General features: G+C 37.2%; 1 protein-coding gene across 1 annotated transcript in view; it reads right to left on the bottom strand.

The window, feature by feature from the left end:
- The window catches only part of LOC112972817 (cytosolic beta-glucosidase-like), a 60,041-nt gene that overhangs the window by 27,608 nt on the left and 17,508 nt on the right, over positions 1-14,925 (bottom strand). Inside the window, 5 exon segments of the mRNA XM_026079895.1 lie at positions 4,384-4,507; positions 5,186-5,522; positions 5,524-5,980; positions 10,950-11,177; positions 13,643-13,757. Coding sequence (XP_025935680.1) covers positions 4,384-4,507; positions 5,186-5,522; positions 5,524-5,980; positions 10,950-11,177; positions 13,643-13,757 — 1,261 coding nt within the window.

A 14,925-nucleotide genomic window follows, 5' to 3' on the forward strand; every position in this document is an offset into this window, starting at 1 on the left:
AGCTATAACCGCACGGTTTTGGTTTTGTGGGGTTTTTTTTTAGATCACTGAATTCTTCATAGTATTCACAACAAAATCAGTTTGATTTTAACACTTCTGCAGTGACCATTGCAAAGCTCCTTAAGTTTTATACTATAAAGCAGTCCATGTATTTATAGTTCTTGAAAATGTCACATGGCAATGTTATGCCAGGCACAGCATATCTCAGAGACTCCTTAAGATGTCTGCATTGTTGTATTCTATTTGTAGAGGCATTTTTGTCAGCAGCAATGAAGAAACAGAGCTGTTGCTGCAGCTCTCTCAATAACATTCAAGCTTATAGTTGACCTGAGGGGCTCACATTATGACATCCATATTTAATTTAACAATAAATCATATTTTCATGGGCCACAGTATTGCATTATAGCCTCACTGCTCTATGTGCATGGAAATGCAGAAACAGCAGCCTAGTATCTACATCCCAGACTAAATGGTTAGTTCATGAGAGCAAGGTCAAAGTATGCAGTGACAACAATATATAAAAGGTTTTATTACAACTCTCAGAAGTCTGGGGGGAGAAAAGAACAAAAAAAAGCAGACCAGAAGGGACTGCAAGTAACTTAAGGTGCATTTTTAAAATCCTCTTAACTGTACCATCTTGCTTACTGTCCATTTTAGCTCTCTTCTGCACACCCCATTGCAATCAGCATTCTCTGTATCTCATTTTCTCTTCTGCTTCATTCCAGCATATTTAAGGAGAAAATTAACAGCATGTGAACCTTAAGCTTTACCTATCTCTTTCTCATAGTAATAATTTCTTCTATTTGCCCTGCATTTTTTCATGTTGACCTTCTAGCTGACTCCAAATTAAATGCTCATATGTTTTCTATTTACTCCCAACTCTAGTCCTGCTTATTCACAGACATTTGTTCTTGCTCTTCATCTGACTCTTATTTGCCTCTGCCCATATCACATGACATCATCCTCAACTTCTTTACTTTCTATTCCTACTAACTTCAGCTGTCTTTCCAGTGCCTACTTCTGGTGCCCTCTGCAATCTGACTTTCATTTAATTCATTCTTTCCTCTCCACTAGCATTAATATTAATCTTCCATTGGCCAGATTACAGAATAACTTCATTGCTCTCCTCCATCAGCTGCCTATGGCAATTGTTTGCCCAGTGTTCACATCGCTGTCCTCCATAGACCTTATGAAAAACTCTTATCTCTTTTAGAACAATCCACCTTTCAAAACTAAGTAGTGTCAATTAACTTTTTATTGATGGCCTTGATCTTCGGTCTAGATGTCAACCTGAACATATACTACATAAAATTAAAGAGCAACCATAGTAAAAAGCATGTCTGTCTATTTCACTACTCTGATCCATGTTCTCTTTATACAACTCATCCAGCCTTCTGTTTCTTATCTCTTCATGCATTGTATCAAAACTAAATTTTCAGCTCCTTGGGGTAAGAAGACATAATTTTCATTTATCTGTAAAGCACCATGCATGCTTATGGCTCTGTAGAGATGCTAAATATGTATATCCACATTTATTAAAATATTGATGCTTTTATCTAGTCAGAGAGTGCAGAGGCAACATGGTAGCAGTTGTATCCATCTAAAAACTATTTTCCATCTATAATCACTCTATAATGTGATATATTTATAGAAGTTGCAGGTGTGCATTCTGTATTTCCTAGTTCATACTTATGTTGATCTTCCTGGCCTTCTTAACTAACACTGCCCAAAAGATAGAAGTCTCCCCTTCTCTGGCAGCATCAAAATCTTTTTCTAAAAAAAAAAGCATACGGGCAACATACAGTGGCTTTATTATTTATTCATACTGCATGACCACAGTCTTACTGGGTGAAAGTAGTTGTATGAACTCATGACATAAAGACTGCTCCTGTCCTCCAAAATCTTGTAATTTAATTAGTCCCAATGGCCAAGATTTTAGTAATTTTGGATGCAAGCATTCTTGGCTACCTAGCCTGAAAGGCATTGAAGTATCTGATTTTCAGAGCAGTAGAGCATTGCTCTTTCTGAAAAGCAGAGTCTTGAAAAGGGAGGCTCCTTAAAATTTTGGAAATCTTGGCTGACAATATTAACATAATTACTGCAAGCATGTATTCTAAAAGCTTAAAAGGGTTTTTATACAAAAAAATAAAGTGAGGATACTATCAATCCAATTATAACATATTGAAATATTTGTATTTACAAGTGCAGTCATAGGCTGTGGATACACTTTCCTTTGTAGTGAGGGAAATTTATTTCTTGGTTATACCAAAAGGTTATACAAAAGGCATGCCCAAATCCTACACTGGAATCCACATAGGCCCCTGTCATGACCCAGAGCTCATTGCGTGAATGAGCCTGTATTAATCGTTTCTAAGTTAGCTCAAAAGATAAGGAATTATTGTAGAGTAGATATTGTATGCAGAACAATGAAAGTGTTCTGCTTCACATAACACTTAATAAATGGATAAGCATTTAAATCTTGAATAAAGTGAATATCTTGGAATATCCTGTTTTGCAGGATATCTGAGTTGAAAACTTGAACTAGTGGCTCACCTGTGGGCTAATATGTAGTGAGTGACCTTAACAAACTTTATTCAGACTATCAGGAAAGGAGAAGGATTGGGAGGATAATGTTAGTAGCATTTCTCTATAAAGTTCCTTACAGCTGATGGATTTAATATTTATATTATCTTTGCATCCAGACACCCCATTCAACCAGTGTCCCACTGTGCTTGGTATTGTACAAACAGACCATGATCCAACATTATTTTAAAGTATACATATACAGCTAAGCCTGTATAAAGTTGCACTGATTACACTCAGACCAGACATGTCTAAAAGCTTTGTCAGATTGAATGAATGGCAAAGTAGGGTTCATTTCACCCAGCTTTTGATGTCCCCATATAGGCATCTACCTCAGAACTAGTCCCCTTGATTACCTTACTGTGCATGAACAGAACTATGTCAAAGAATACACACTAAGGTGTGATTCATCTAACCTAGTTTAAAAGTTTACTTTAGGATAAGACATTGTACATTGTAGAATGTCTAGATTTGGTAAATTAATCCCATGTACACTGCCCCAAACAATGAGAATCAAATGTTTATTCATTTCTTTGTATCTTCTTCAGAGAAAGTCAAATCCAGACATTCTGTCTGCAACCTTACAAGTAAATAAAACAGGGTCAAGGCTCAGACTCAAACAATGGCCCCCAGTAGACCAGAGAGTTTAATTTTTACTCCTTGACACAGCTGCTGTCTAATGCCAACTACAGCTCTCCAGCCATGGCTTGGGAGAATAGCACAACCCAGATACTGCTTTCAAAAGATAGTTAGGACATGGTCTCCCTGCTTTTGGGGGGAAAGAGAGTATAGACAGATAGATAGCAGTAGGTCCTATCACTTACTTTCAAAGCCAGAGAACGGTCCTTTGTATATTCTATTTAGTGAAGGAAAAATAATTAATTGGCCTGGATGACAAGTCTAAATTGTGACTTTGAATGAAGAGTACAGCAAGGTAGAGTTTTTAAAGGAACATTTAATTGAAGGTAAGGATAAAAAAACTATAAACATAGCAAAAGTAAAACAGAAGCAAAATAAAGATGGAGGAATGACTACAAAAACTATGAAACTATGATATTTCATTCATGACTGTGATCACTTTGGACAAATATGTCAGGGAGACTGGCTGTCATCTAAATGAATTGGCATTTTAAATACAGTTCACTCAATACATAGCAAGAAGGTCCATTCCCTGTGATTTACCTCAGAGAATACTACCAACATGAGAAAGAGATGGAATTTCCATAAGACCTCTGTATTGCACCAACTTTGTTTCTATCAAAGCTAATAGTAAAACATCTTCTGAAAAAATAGAACTATGCCTGTGCTGAACGCTGTGGCTCATCCTGACATAAAGGCAGAACCTGAACTATAATGACTTAATGACCTTGCACAGGCATGAAATATTGCATGACCTCACTGAGTATGGGAGATTGTATTCTGTAAGGAATATGAGACCTAATGGTCAGGTTTTCAGGTGCACTCAACTTTATCTTTCACAATGAGAGGTATGTGACATGTACTTTTGAAGATCAGTGTGGTTGCTTTGTTCAATGAAAAACTATGGCCATGCAAAACTGAGTTTAGAAATAATATGTGTATGGAGCACATTTTCATCTGTTTCCATCCCAAGAGCAGGAAGCAGGAATAAAACTACTTGCTTTCCTTTCAGCTAAACATTTTTTTTCTAATTACATCACTTTACCCTGATTTACATGAGTTTTAGCTTCAAGAATCATTGGTCATTGCTGAATGCAAATAGGCACAAAGGAAAATTGTATTAAGTTTGCACAATTGATCTTTCATCATTTTAAATGGTACCTTTTAAAATTTCCTCTAAAATCAGCCTCAAATACTGCCATCGTTGATTGTCATCAAGTAGAGCAGGGTCACTTTGGGAAAACCCATTCTCAGTGATGTAAATTATAGGGTTATTATATGTATCCTAGAATGAGAGAGCAGAAGTTTTACTCAGAACAGATGTAAGAAAGCCCATAAAATCAGATGCATTACCCTCTATCTTTTATAAGCTACAAACTAAAACTAGTTTCATCAAATTGCACTGACCCTATTAACTTAATTTTCCATGAGCTGACCTTTTATGACTAACAATGGAAAAGCAAAACTGTGCAAATATCCATGAAGACAGTGAAATGACTTATTTTAATGAGAAGACTAAAATATCTTTCCTGCATTAGCATCTGCTTATTGTCACTGCTTCTTAACCCCTTGATACTGGCAGTCACCACACATCCCATTGCCAGTAGTAGATGCATGCCAGGAAAGCCTTACTGCTGGCATCAGAAAGATCATTTCTGGAGTTCAAAAGATGATATAACACTAGTGTGTCATTTCAAACTGTAAAATAACTATCAAGTACAAAGGCAATAAGAAAGTACTGAGGCCTCTACTCTTTATAGCTAGCATGCAAAAAGTAAATTAAGAATCCCAAGGTGACTTGTTTATTTATACTCTTGTACAATGTCTTATGCCATTCAGAYGTGCTCCTCACAAAAAAAMCCAAAAACAACAACAACAAAAAAAACATCCATATTATTCACTGGATTCTCAGATCCCCTCATGGGCCAGCTAGTAAAATGGTTCTGTGAGCCTTATGTCATACCTTGGTATAATTTGGAAGTCAGTGGAAATCCCATGGTACTATCGCCAACCATGAACTCCCAGTTGCAACAGGCCAAGAAGGATCCTTTATTTGTTCAGCTTCATGGTCCAATGAAATACTTAGCTTATTGTCCGTATCTTCATGGTCTTTAATTTTGCAAGAAGTGTAATAGTTCAGAGCAAAGAAGTCAGCAGTACTCATGATCACTGTTTTTTCTTCAATGAATTCTGGGAGCCTTGATGATAAGTAACTTTGATTTGAACTTAGTCCAGAAATATGGGATTTGATGATAGCTGGATACTCACCATCAGTAAATATTGTTCTCATAAACCAGTCTAAAGGACAGGTACCTTTTAGTTGCTTCTTGATCTCCTACAAAATTTGGGTCTGGAGGTTCTACCCAATCTACGTTCACAGCTATAGACACAAATCCACATTTCTTTTCCCTGAATATCTTCTCATATCTGTACCAGGATTTAGCATGAGCTTTTATCTTATTACGAGCTGCCTTGTAAGCTCTGATACAAGCTTCTATTAAAGCTGGGGYTATAACTTTTTCATAACCATCTATGCCAACAAAATAAGGCTTATTAATAGTCATCCAGAGTTTCACTCAGTCTCCAAACTTTCTGAAGCAATACTTTGCATAAATATCAAAGGTCTCAATGATCTTTTCAAATCTCCAGCCACTTTCATCTTCTAAGGGCTGAGGTAAGTCAAAGCAATACAGTGTCACCATGGGCAGGACGCCATTTGCCAGAGGGTCATTAATGATTTTGTTGTAGTAACTGATTCCTGAAAATATTAAAAGAAACAAAAAAGGGTTAATTTAATAACTTTATTACATTTCAAAATATGAAGAAACCTTACTACACATTTTTCTCTGTTCTCAAATGCAAATACTCCCTCTCCACTGTATGCTGACTGTTACAAGACCCCAGAGCTGGCAAAAATGCTCAGGACACAATGTCTTCCATCCAGGCACATAAAATGAAATGAGAATGCAAATTTTCAAAATAGATCAGTGGACAGCAACTCTCCAGGAGAAGCATAATGCTGATGGGTGCTAGTTACATGAAAATATAATCCTTTCATTTAAATGCCTGAATGGGAGCATAGCGGCATGTACAAGACCAAAATGCTTTGGAAAAATCCTGACACTTGAGATTCTGACAAATGGATTTGTTCTTAATGAAAACATTTCTTTCCTTGAGAACTGTACCTTTTAAAAAGTTTAGTGTGAGACTCAGCCAGGTAACTGAACTGGTCTTTTATGATTTGAACTCAGCTGTTTCCCCTAGGTTGTTCCACTGTCCATCATTCTCCATGACATCATCAAGACAAAGAGGATACTGCCAATGCTCTCAGTATTTTTTAACTACAGGGAATCTAGAATGGTGTGAATTCAATGGTTCCCTCACTAGATGGGATGTCTCACAAGATCTATACAACATTTATGGCTTTTCACTGGGCTCCGGTAGCTTTTAGATGGAATTTAGGGCATCGGTCTCTTTAGCTACCAACATGAATGACTTGATATTAGTTTATCCAAGAAACCAACTCTCTTCCTTTTACACTGCTACAGCTACAGACAGCTCAATCCCTCTAGTTACAAGAAGGAATCATCTCAATTCTTAAAAAGCTCAAGACTTCCAACCTTTCTYGCCCCGCCCTTGACATGACAGACACCAACTGTAATTTTCTGGATGGATTGTTTAAGCTGACCAACACTAGGAAAACTTTGGGGATGTATTTTTAGAGGCTTAAAAGGAATTTAACTTCTGTTTGGATTTAGCAGTGGCTGACATGAATATGTTTCCTAAAGAACTATTTTTATGCTGCTGAGAGGTCACTAAGTTTAAATATCAGGATACTTTAAGCTCTCATACAAGCATTTTTAATTTTGCTTAAGCCCAAATACAACTGCACTGGTTTTAAACCTTCTGAAAACACTAGATATTGCAAAATACATCATAAGCTCAGGTTCAAAGAGTATCAGTTAGCTTGCTCTTTTACTAGATCTAGTTTAGTAAGTGAATTGGAAAAGACCAATAGGGGCCTTGCATTATTTGTTAAGCTAAGAGACTCCAGCTAGGAACAGGTCTCCATCACGCTGGTGGAATGTAGAAATAAGACATAAATTTACATGAAGTGCTTAAGAATCTTCGGAATCTAAAATTCAATGAAAGTTCCCAAACCTTTGCTGGATTGAAACCCGAAACTAAGAAAGGATTAAGGAAATTGAGAACATGGAAGAGAGGAGGACGATGACGAAAGGAAGACATGGTTGCATAGACTAACAAAATCTATGATTAGGAAATTATGTATGGTTTGGATTATTATCTTTAACAAATTGTGAATTAGAGATTTTTTTACTCCAAAACAGGCCGCTTGTTCATGAGTAAATAAGTTAGTACTATACTGGCTTCTTCCCATGGGTTTTTAGGTTCAGCTTACTCTGTATTGGTATTTTAAAATGCCGACACAGAACTCTATATTACCTTATCCTGAAAAGGACAGTGTTAGACTTTAAATTATCCTAACTTCAAATGGCTGGTCTTAAGGATTTCTGTCAAGCTGCTTTTCTAATACAACCCTTACTGTAACAAGCAATTATGAACCCCAGATTGAGAGTGCTCCTTCCTGTAAACAAACGGGTGCATACACACCCTTTATCACAACAAGACTCAATAAGTTTGTTTACACAGTAATTCACTATAAATCTCACAGGTAGTTTGCTTTTGCTTCTAAATACAGCACCACAAAAACTCATTAAATTCTGAGAAGATACATGCCTGAGAATGCACCCATGTAAAAAGGGATCGAATTCATCAGAATTTTAATATTTGAAAAAGAAAATTCTTGCAATTTGCATCCAGTTAGGAGCAAATTCACAGTCTGTTACTACTGCCCCTGAACAGTGACCCATTTCACTCTAGTGGGACTGGTCATGTGTTAACTGTTTGCTGATGGGACTGTGAGGTTTACTACACAAACTTAATCTGGGGATAATAAAAATCCTTCACAGGATTCTGGTACAGGATCCTGTTTTACCATATTTAGAGCAGTGGTCCCAAAAAGAAAATAAAAGTTTCCCATTCTAATTTTCAGATTATATATTACTTAGTACAATTTATAACATTTAAGTGCAACCAGCTGTCATTTTTTACATATCAATTAAACACCAATAATGGAAAAGATTTATGCTTTGTGTTAGAAAAAGAAAGAGAAATATAACCACATCCCTGAAAAATGTAAATGTCAAGTCAAATTTCCAAATTGTTTCACACTTTCCAAAGTAGTCTGATTTCATTTTTATGGCTATCTCTGTAGGTCACCTAAAAGAAGAAATACAGAAGGAAACTTTCTTCTGGGGAAAGTGCGTACACACGGGTTGGGTTGGAGACACTCCAAATGTTTTGGGATTATAGACATTAAGGAACACATTGGAAAATGAAGGCTTGTTCTTCTCTCCTTTCCGTCTTCTTTCCCCATCTTGATTCTCTACCTTAATGCTGAAGTAAGGCATAACACCAACTCTCCTAGATATAATACCCTTATGCCTACTACTTCTGTCCTCCTCCATACTGACATCTAGTGTTTAGTAACTAACTTATTCTCAGAGCAGCTTCTAGGGTAAAAATAATTGTACAGAACTACTTTAAAAACAAACTCAGGATAAGTTTTAACCTAAAACCTGATATTTCTTATAAATAATACACCAAGAGGATTGCTGCTGTAAAAGAACCCCCCCAGACCCCATGAGTTGGAAACAGAAGGATTTTAAAGGTTTTCAAATGTCCTAAATTTTAGGTGTGAAATTGGTAGTGAATCAGTTGGTGTGAATGATTTTATTTGAAAGGACATTGCTCTAAGCTTTCTAATTCTTCACATGCTCTTTGTAAAAATGTTTATATAGAAGATGATGGCCTTTCCTTGCTACGCAGTTACAATTGCTTCAACAGATCACTGCACAAGAGAAGTGAACTCCTGCCTAATGAAAACTGGCCTACTTGGAGTTCCTCCAATGCCCTTTCGCTAAATGTAAAGTTCATAATATTAATCAGGCAACTGCTTATACTGGGGATCAAGTGAACATTTTCTAAAATTATAGCTGAGTTTTGTCAAAATGTTAGCTTTCCTTACCAAGTGCATTCAGAATGTCTGCTTGCTATCTCACACTCTGACATCTAAATAACAAAGCCTGTTCAGTAGGGGGTTCGGTGGCGTACATACAGTGCCTGCAGCACTAGCTGAAGGAATCTAAGTACAGGGAAGAAACCACAAGTACTCAGCCAAATATAAATTCAGTGTGCCACAAAACGCATTCCTGGGGAAGGGCAAGCTGTGCTAGTAAAAGCAGGCTGTATGTTGTAAATTTTGGTAGCAAAGGTAAAGCTTCCAGTCAGGCCTCTGTGGGACACTGGCACAATTTTGCAGTCCTGCTCGGCAGGGGAAAATGGCTGTTTGGCCTGTTTACAGCAGATTCACCAGCCCCCCCTTGTGAATTCTTGAAAGAGAGGCTCCTCCACTCTCTGGTGAGCAAGGTAATCTGCAGGACGCAGAGGCCAGACTGCTGCCTGCTTCAACAGCTGAAATTCTACATGACCAAAATTCTGCAGAGAAACACTGCTTCTGCTGGTATTCTCCTAGTACAGATCAGGATAACCTGAAGGAGCATTTTTTAAGAAATCCTTTCCTTTGCAGCCTTCCATCTTTGCCATCTTCAAACCAGTGGGAGAAAAGAATTGCTGAGGCAAACTCTGCCCCAGAAGTACAAAGATACATATCTTCTTGGTTGAAATGAGATTCAGAAGAGTAGGAGATAGGGCTGAGATTCAGAAGTTCATCCAAATCTACTTTACTTTGTTTTCGTTGGAACATTCTCCCGCCAGCATACAGGAAGCCTCAGCTAACTACCCTGTTTCTCCTATCCTCTCTGGTTCAGCTTCAGTTCCTTTTATTCTTCATAATTCCCTTCATTGCTTCTTTCTTCTATTCCCTACATTGTGCAAGCAAATCTGCCCTTTTCTTTCTTTTCATAGTAAGTCACCTTCATCTTTCCCCCCAGTCTATACCAAAGGAGTTAAAAAAACAAACCAGATGTGCAAAAATTTTATATCTGACATTTAGCAATCTGACCAGCCTGTTTATATGCTGCATCCCTTTTCACTTACATTTTTATATCACTTGCTGAGATTGTGAAAACCGTTCGCTTTGGAACAGGGACTGTCTTGTGTTTGCCACAGAACTAAGCACAATTGCTAGCCGAGTATGAAGAATTCCCTCTAATTTTCTAACRAAAATATCTGCAGAAATTCTGTCTCTCTTATACAGTGTAAAACAGTAGATGTGGAGTTCAGTACATCTGGCTATACTGATAAACTATCTAAATGTATTGGCCAAATAAGAGATTTGTCTATTGTAAGCCATCCAAAAATATCCTCATGGCTAGGATCCCTGTAAGTATAAACATTCTGATGAAGCAAAGTGATTTAGAGTTACAATTAAAAAAACTGGAGTAAGCAAAAAATACATAGGAAACATAATACTAATCCTATCCCAAAAGACTGTGCTATCCAAGGGGATCTAGAATATTAATTAGTAAGTTGTTGCAAACCTATAAAAATCATCCCATAATTACTCTGAAAAAAGTTGCAATTTCAAAGCTACACTGCAGAATAGTATACTGGATTAATTATGCCAGACTGCAGCAATAACCTTGAATTAAAGCTGCAACCTTCTATTTTTAAGAAACAATTGCCTTTCTGGTTGATGAAACCTGTCGTCCCATCAGGTAACAGACGTGACCAGGAAAGAGAAAAGCAATAATGAGTCAATCCAAGCTGTTTGATACATTTCAAATCTTCCTCCCACAGAGTGTAGCTGCCACAAGCTACATCACCAGTCTGGTTCTTGAAAACTCGATCTCCTCCCTGATGGGTGAATGTGTCCCAGACATTAGGGCCTTTTCCATCTGCATTCCAGCCTCCTGATTGAAAAACAAAACTTGGTTGTTACACTTTTGACATCAAAAGACATATGTTGAATGTAAATATTTATCACAAAGCAGGCACAAGAATCTCAAAATCTTATGAGCAAATCAAGCAGCATTCGCTCCCCCTCCCCCATAGCATTTGAAGTAACTAGGAATTTTCAAGCATTAGTATATATTTGCATTAGGTTTTGCATTCATTCATATTTTTGCTTGCTGTTAATTATTTGAAAATTCTGTTTCAAAAAGCACTCAGAGTTCTGACGCACTTCATACTTTCTTAGCCAAAAATCAGATACTTGCAACTCTTGAAATACTACACATTTTCACAAAGGGCATTTTCTAATGCAACTTCCATCCATAAATGTAAAAGATCAGTCCATATCAAAGAAAGCCTTTGGGGTATGAGAAATGCATCCAACAAATAGGCACTTATGGCTTTCTGGATGTCCTTTGAAAATCCTGACAGTCTGTTAAAAAGAAAGGAATGCCATTATGAGCCATGGCCCTAGGCATATACAAGATGAATTAATAACACAGCTCTGCAAATCTTCTGCTTTTCGCTTAGCCAAATGTTCACAGAAACGAGTTTTGTATGTTCAAAATTCCTTCACCACTTTCTTCACTCCCATAGTTCTGAGAAATTTTTTTGCAGTTCTAAAATTGAGATAGAGGTTACCTTTAAAATATTTGAAATTTAGCTACTGTTTGAGATGTGACATTATACGGTATTTAAACYAAATAAATGCACCTTTCTTCATGACAAGCTTCTTTATCTTTCCAGAACCATGCTGTAGCCCAGGCAAACATTTCATTTTTAAAGTGGAGACCTCTGTAAACTTACACCCCTGCAAAGTGCGATTTTATCATAAAATTCCAAATAACCCCCAAATTTCCAGCTTCATTTACCAGCAAGATTTTTCAGAGCTCCACTGAATGCACTGTCCTGGGTTACTCTCTAAAAACTAAAATGACATTGTGTGTTAAAATCATGTATAAATTAAATATCAGTTGGGTTGTAAGATTAATAACTATATAATAGCTACATATCAATCCTCAATAAAAGTGTTTTAATAATCAATTAGTATCATAGAAATTAGAGATGGAGGAGAACTATTAGGAGGTCATTGAGTCCATCCCCTGCCAATGCAAGATTGCTCCCTTAAGTATATTCAGTACTTAATACACATCTGTCTTATTAAATCTAAGTTTAATGCAAGGTTAAGCATATTGAAGACACTTAATTTAAAGCATTACTAAAATCTGTAATATCACTTCTGTAACCTAGCTTTTCAAAGATCATTGTCACATTTCATGTTCTTTACAGAATTTTATCACAGCACACGAACACCAATACATCTACATTTGGTTGATCAGTAAATTAAACTCTTATAGGGGACAACCTTCAAAGTAGGTCAATTTTTAGATGCAGACAGTCTGAGTTTCTCTGACTCTCAGATCTTATCACTGACTTTGTGCTCTGTCTGAACGTTCCTCAGAAAAATACAATAATAAAATTTTTCTATGTGCTGCTTTTGATTTCAAATACGCCTACTGAAAAAAACAGTCGTTTTTTGGGGAGTGCATAAAGGAATAAATAATAATAATTCTTTTGTGGTATCTAGAATTTAAAAGTCTTTAACAGCAGATTTCCTGCAATACATTTGAAACAGTCGCCCCAATCTGGACTATGATATGGTTCCTTTTCCCTAGGGTTGTGGTGAAAAGAAGCTAAAAGCTGCCCTAATGGGCAGCTAAGACACTTTAATTTAAGTATAATCAGTTGGCACAGTGACTGAACTGTTACTTTTTTGCCTGCCTTCCTCCAGCAAAGGTGGTAGGAGGGAGGGGGAGACGCATCTGATTTTCAGTGGAGTACAACTGTACTACTCTGGTGGTCATTAGCCAGTATAAAGCCCTGACCGGGGCTGTGGCGAACAGACCCACTTTCAGGCAGGCTTCAGATTATTCTTAGAGCCCCTCTGTACAGTGCTGAATATCTGAGCTAACTAAATAAGTAGAGGAAGCAATCTAGCCACAGCAACAGAAAGCTCCACGTACGCTAATGTATTCTGCTGAGCCATAATTAGCCTGCACAGAGCTCTGCACTGCTTCCGCAAGCTTCAAGGCTTGCACCTTTAAGCTTGCTCAGAAATCTCTATGCTACATACACAGCAGTTCATAGTGTAGACATACACTGACTTTAGTTGGCTTCAGGGCCAGAAAAAACAGTGAYGAGGAATTGATTTTACATTTCAAACACAGAGGTGAGACTTAGCTATCAAATTATTACATATTATAATAATGTCATCAAATGATTAAAATCAATTACCATGTAACATGCTGATGGATGTTCCTCATTCTCTACAGTTATTACAATGGAATAAGATAGAATATTTTTTCCTTTGAAATGAAGCTAGTGTAGAAATATTACTGATCAGAGTATTTAAGTTTTCATGTACCTTTCCAAGTTACATTTTTTTCTAATTCAGTTGTACTTTCACCTTTTGGAGTGACATTGTCTTGGCCTGGTCTCTGCTCAGAAGGTGAATTTTTGTTTGAATTAATGCAGTTCAACTATCTGGCATGAGAAAGAAGTGAAGAAAACCACTTTTACCATTATGAGAATTTTTGCAACTTTTCCCTCTTCCCCCCTCCCCCCAAAAAATCAAGCAGAGAGCTGAAATTTAGCATAGAAATGGCCCTCAGTAAGAAGAAGTGCCTTTGAGTGTTCTGGTGCAAATTGATTTTGATTTGACTGAGTCATGAACCTTTGAAATCTGCACTTTGAGCATGCAGAGTACAATTGGTATGATTTTTTAGCACTTTGAAATATACAGAGTGAAGAAGGTTGTGCTGTGCATAAATACATAGCTGACAGTAAAAAATAAAGTAGCCTGTCAGCCCTTGCCTTATCCACTGTGTATCGTGTGATACGTGCAACACCTGAGTTTGGACTCTTCAAGAACTATTGCTTCAGTCATGCTGTCTTTAAGTCAGAAGCTGCAGTTTCCCAAGCTTTCAGGGGGAGGAATTCCCTGTTGAGTTTCTTACTTCTGTGGGAATAGGGTCATTTGAGTAGTGTCTAGATCACATTACAGATTTTTTTTAAGTTTCTCCCACTCAGAAGCCTTAGGAAAGCTCATTAAAATTACATTAAGAGAACATTAAAGTTGCACATCCAGCCACTCAAAAGGCAGGAAATTATAATGTCATTCTACACGCACACACAATTCCCATTTTAAAAATCAGTTAGTAGAGCAATGCGCATTGCAGGACTCAAATTAGAATCTGGCCCAGCATATTGATTCGCAGGGAACGCAGAGTTGTTCAGTCTATTAGGTGAAGCTAACAGAGCTCATTAAAAGGTTCCAGCTATGGACAAGTATTCTTACTTTCAGCAATAACCAAGAACTAAAGGCTACATCCTCAAAGACAATCTGAGATCTACAACTCCCATTTAGGTACTGAAATCAATGGGAGGTAAGTGCCTGTACGCTGCAGGGTATAATATGAGAAAATCTGATCTATATGTATTTTAAAGGTCCCTAAACACACATTTATGAAGAGATAAAGGTTGGGATTATGGCTGTTGGGGTCCCTATACCTTTTCCATTCCCTTCTCTGCTACATGTTTTCATATGACGGTGGGCAAACCATTTTATCAGTGTCTCCCTTCATTGTTTGGAACATGATATGCATCCTTGGGGAGGGTCTCCACGAGTCTAGCTGTTAAGCTCTCAGT

This window comes from Apteryx rowi, unplaced genomic scaffold (assembly GCF_003343035.1).
Source record: "Apteryx rowi isolate R43461 unplaced genomic scaffold, aptRow1 scaffold_502, whole genome shotgun sequence".
NCBI lineage: Eukaryota > Metazoa > Chordata > Aves > Apterygiformes > Apterygidae > Apteryx > Apteryx rowi.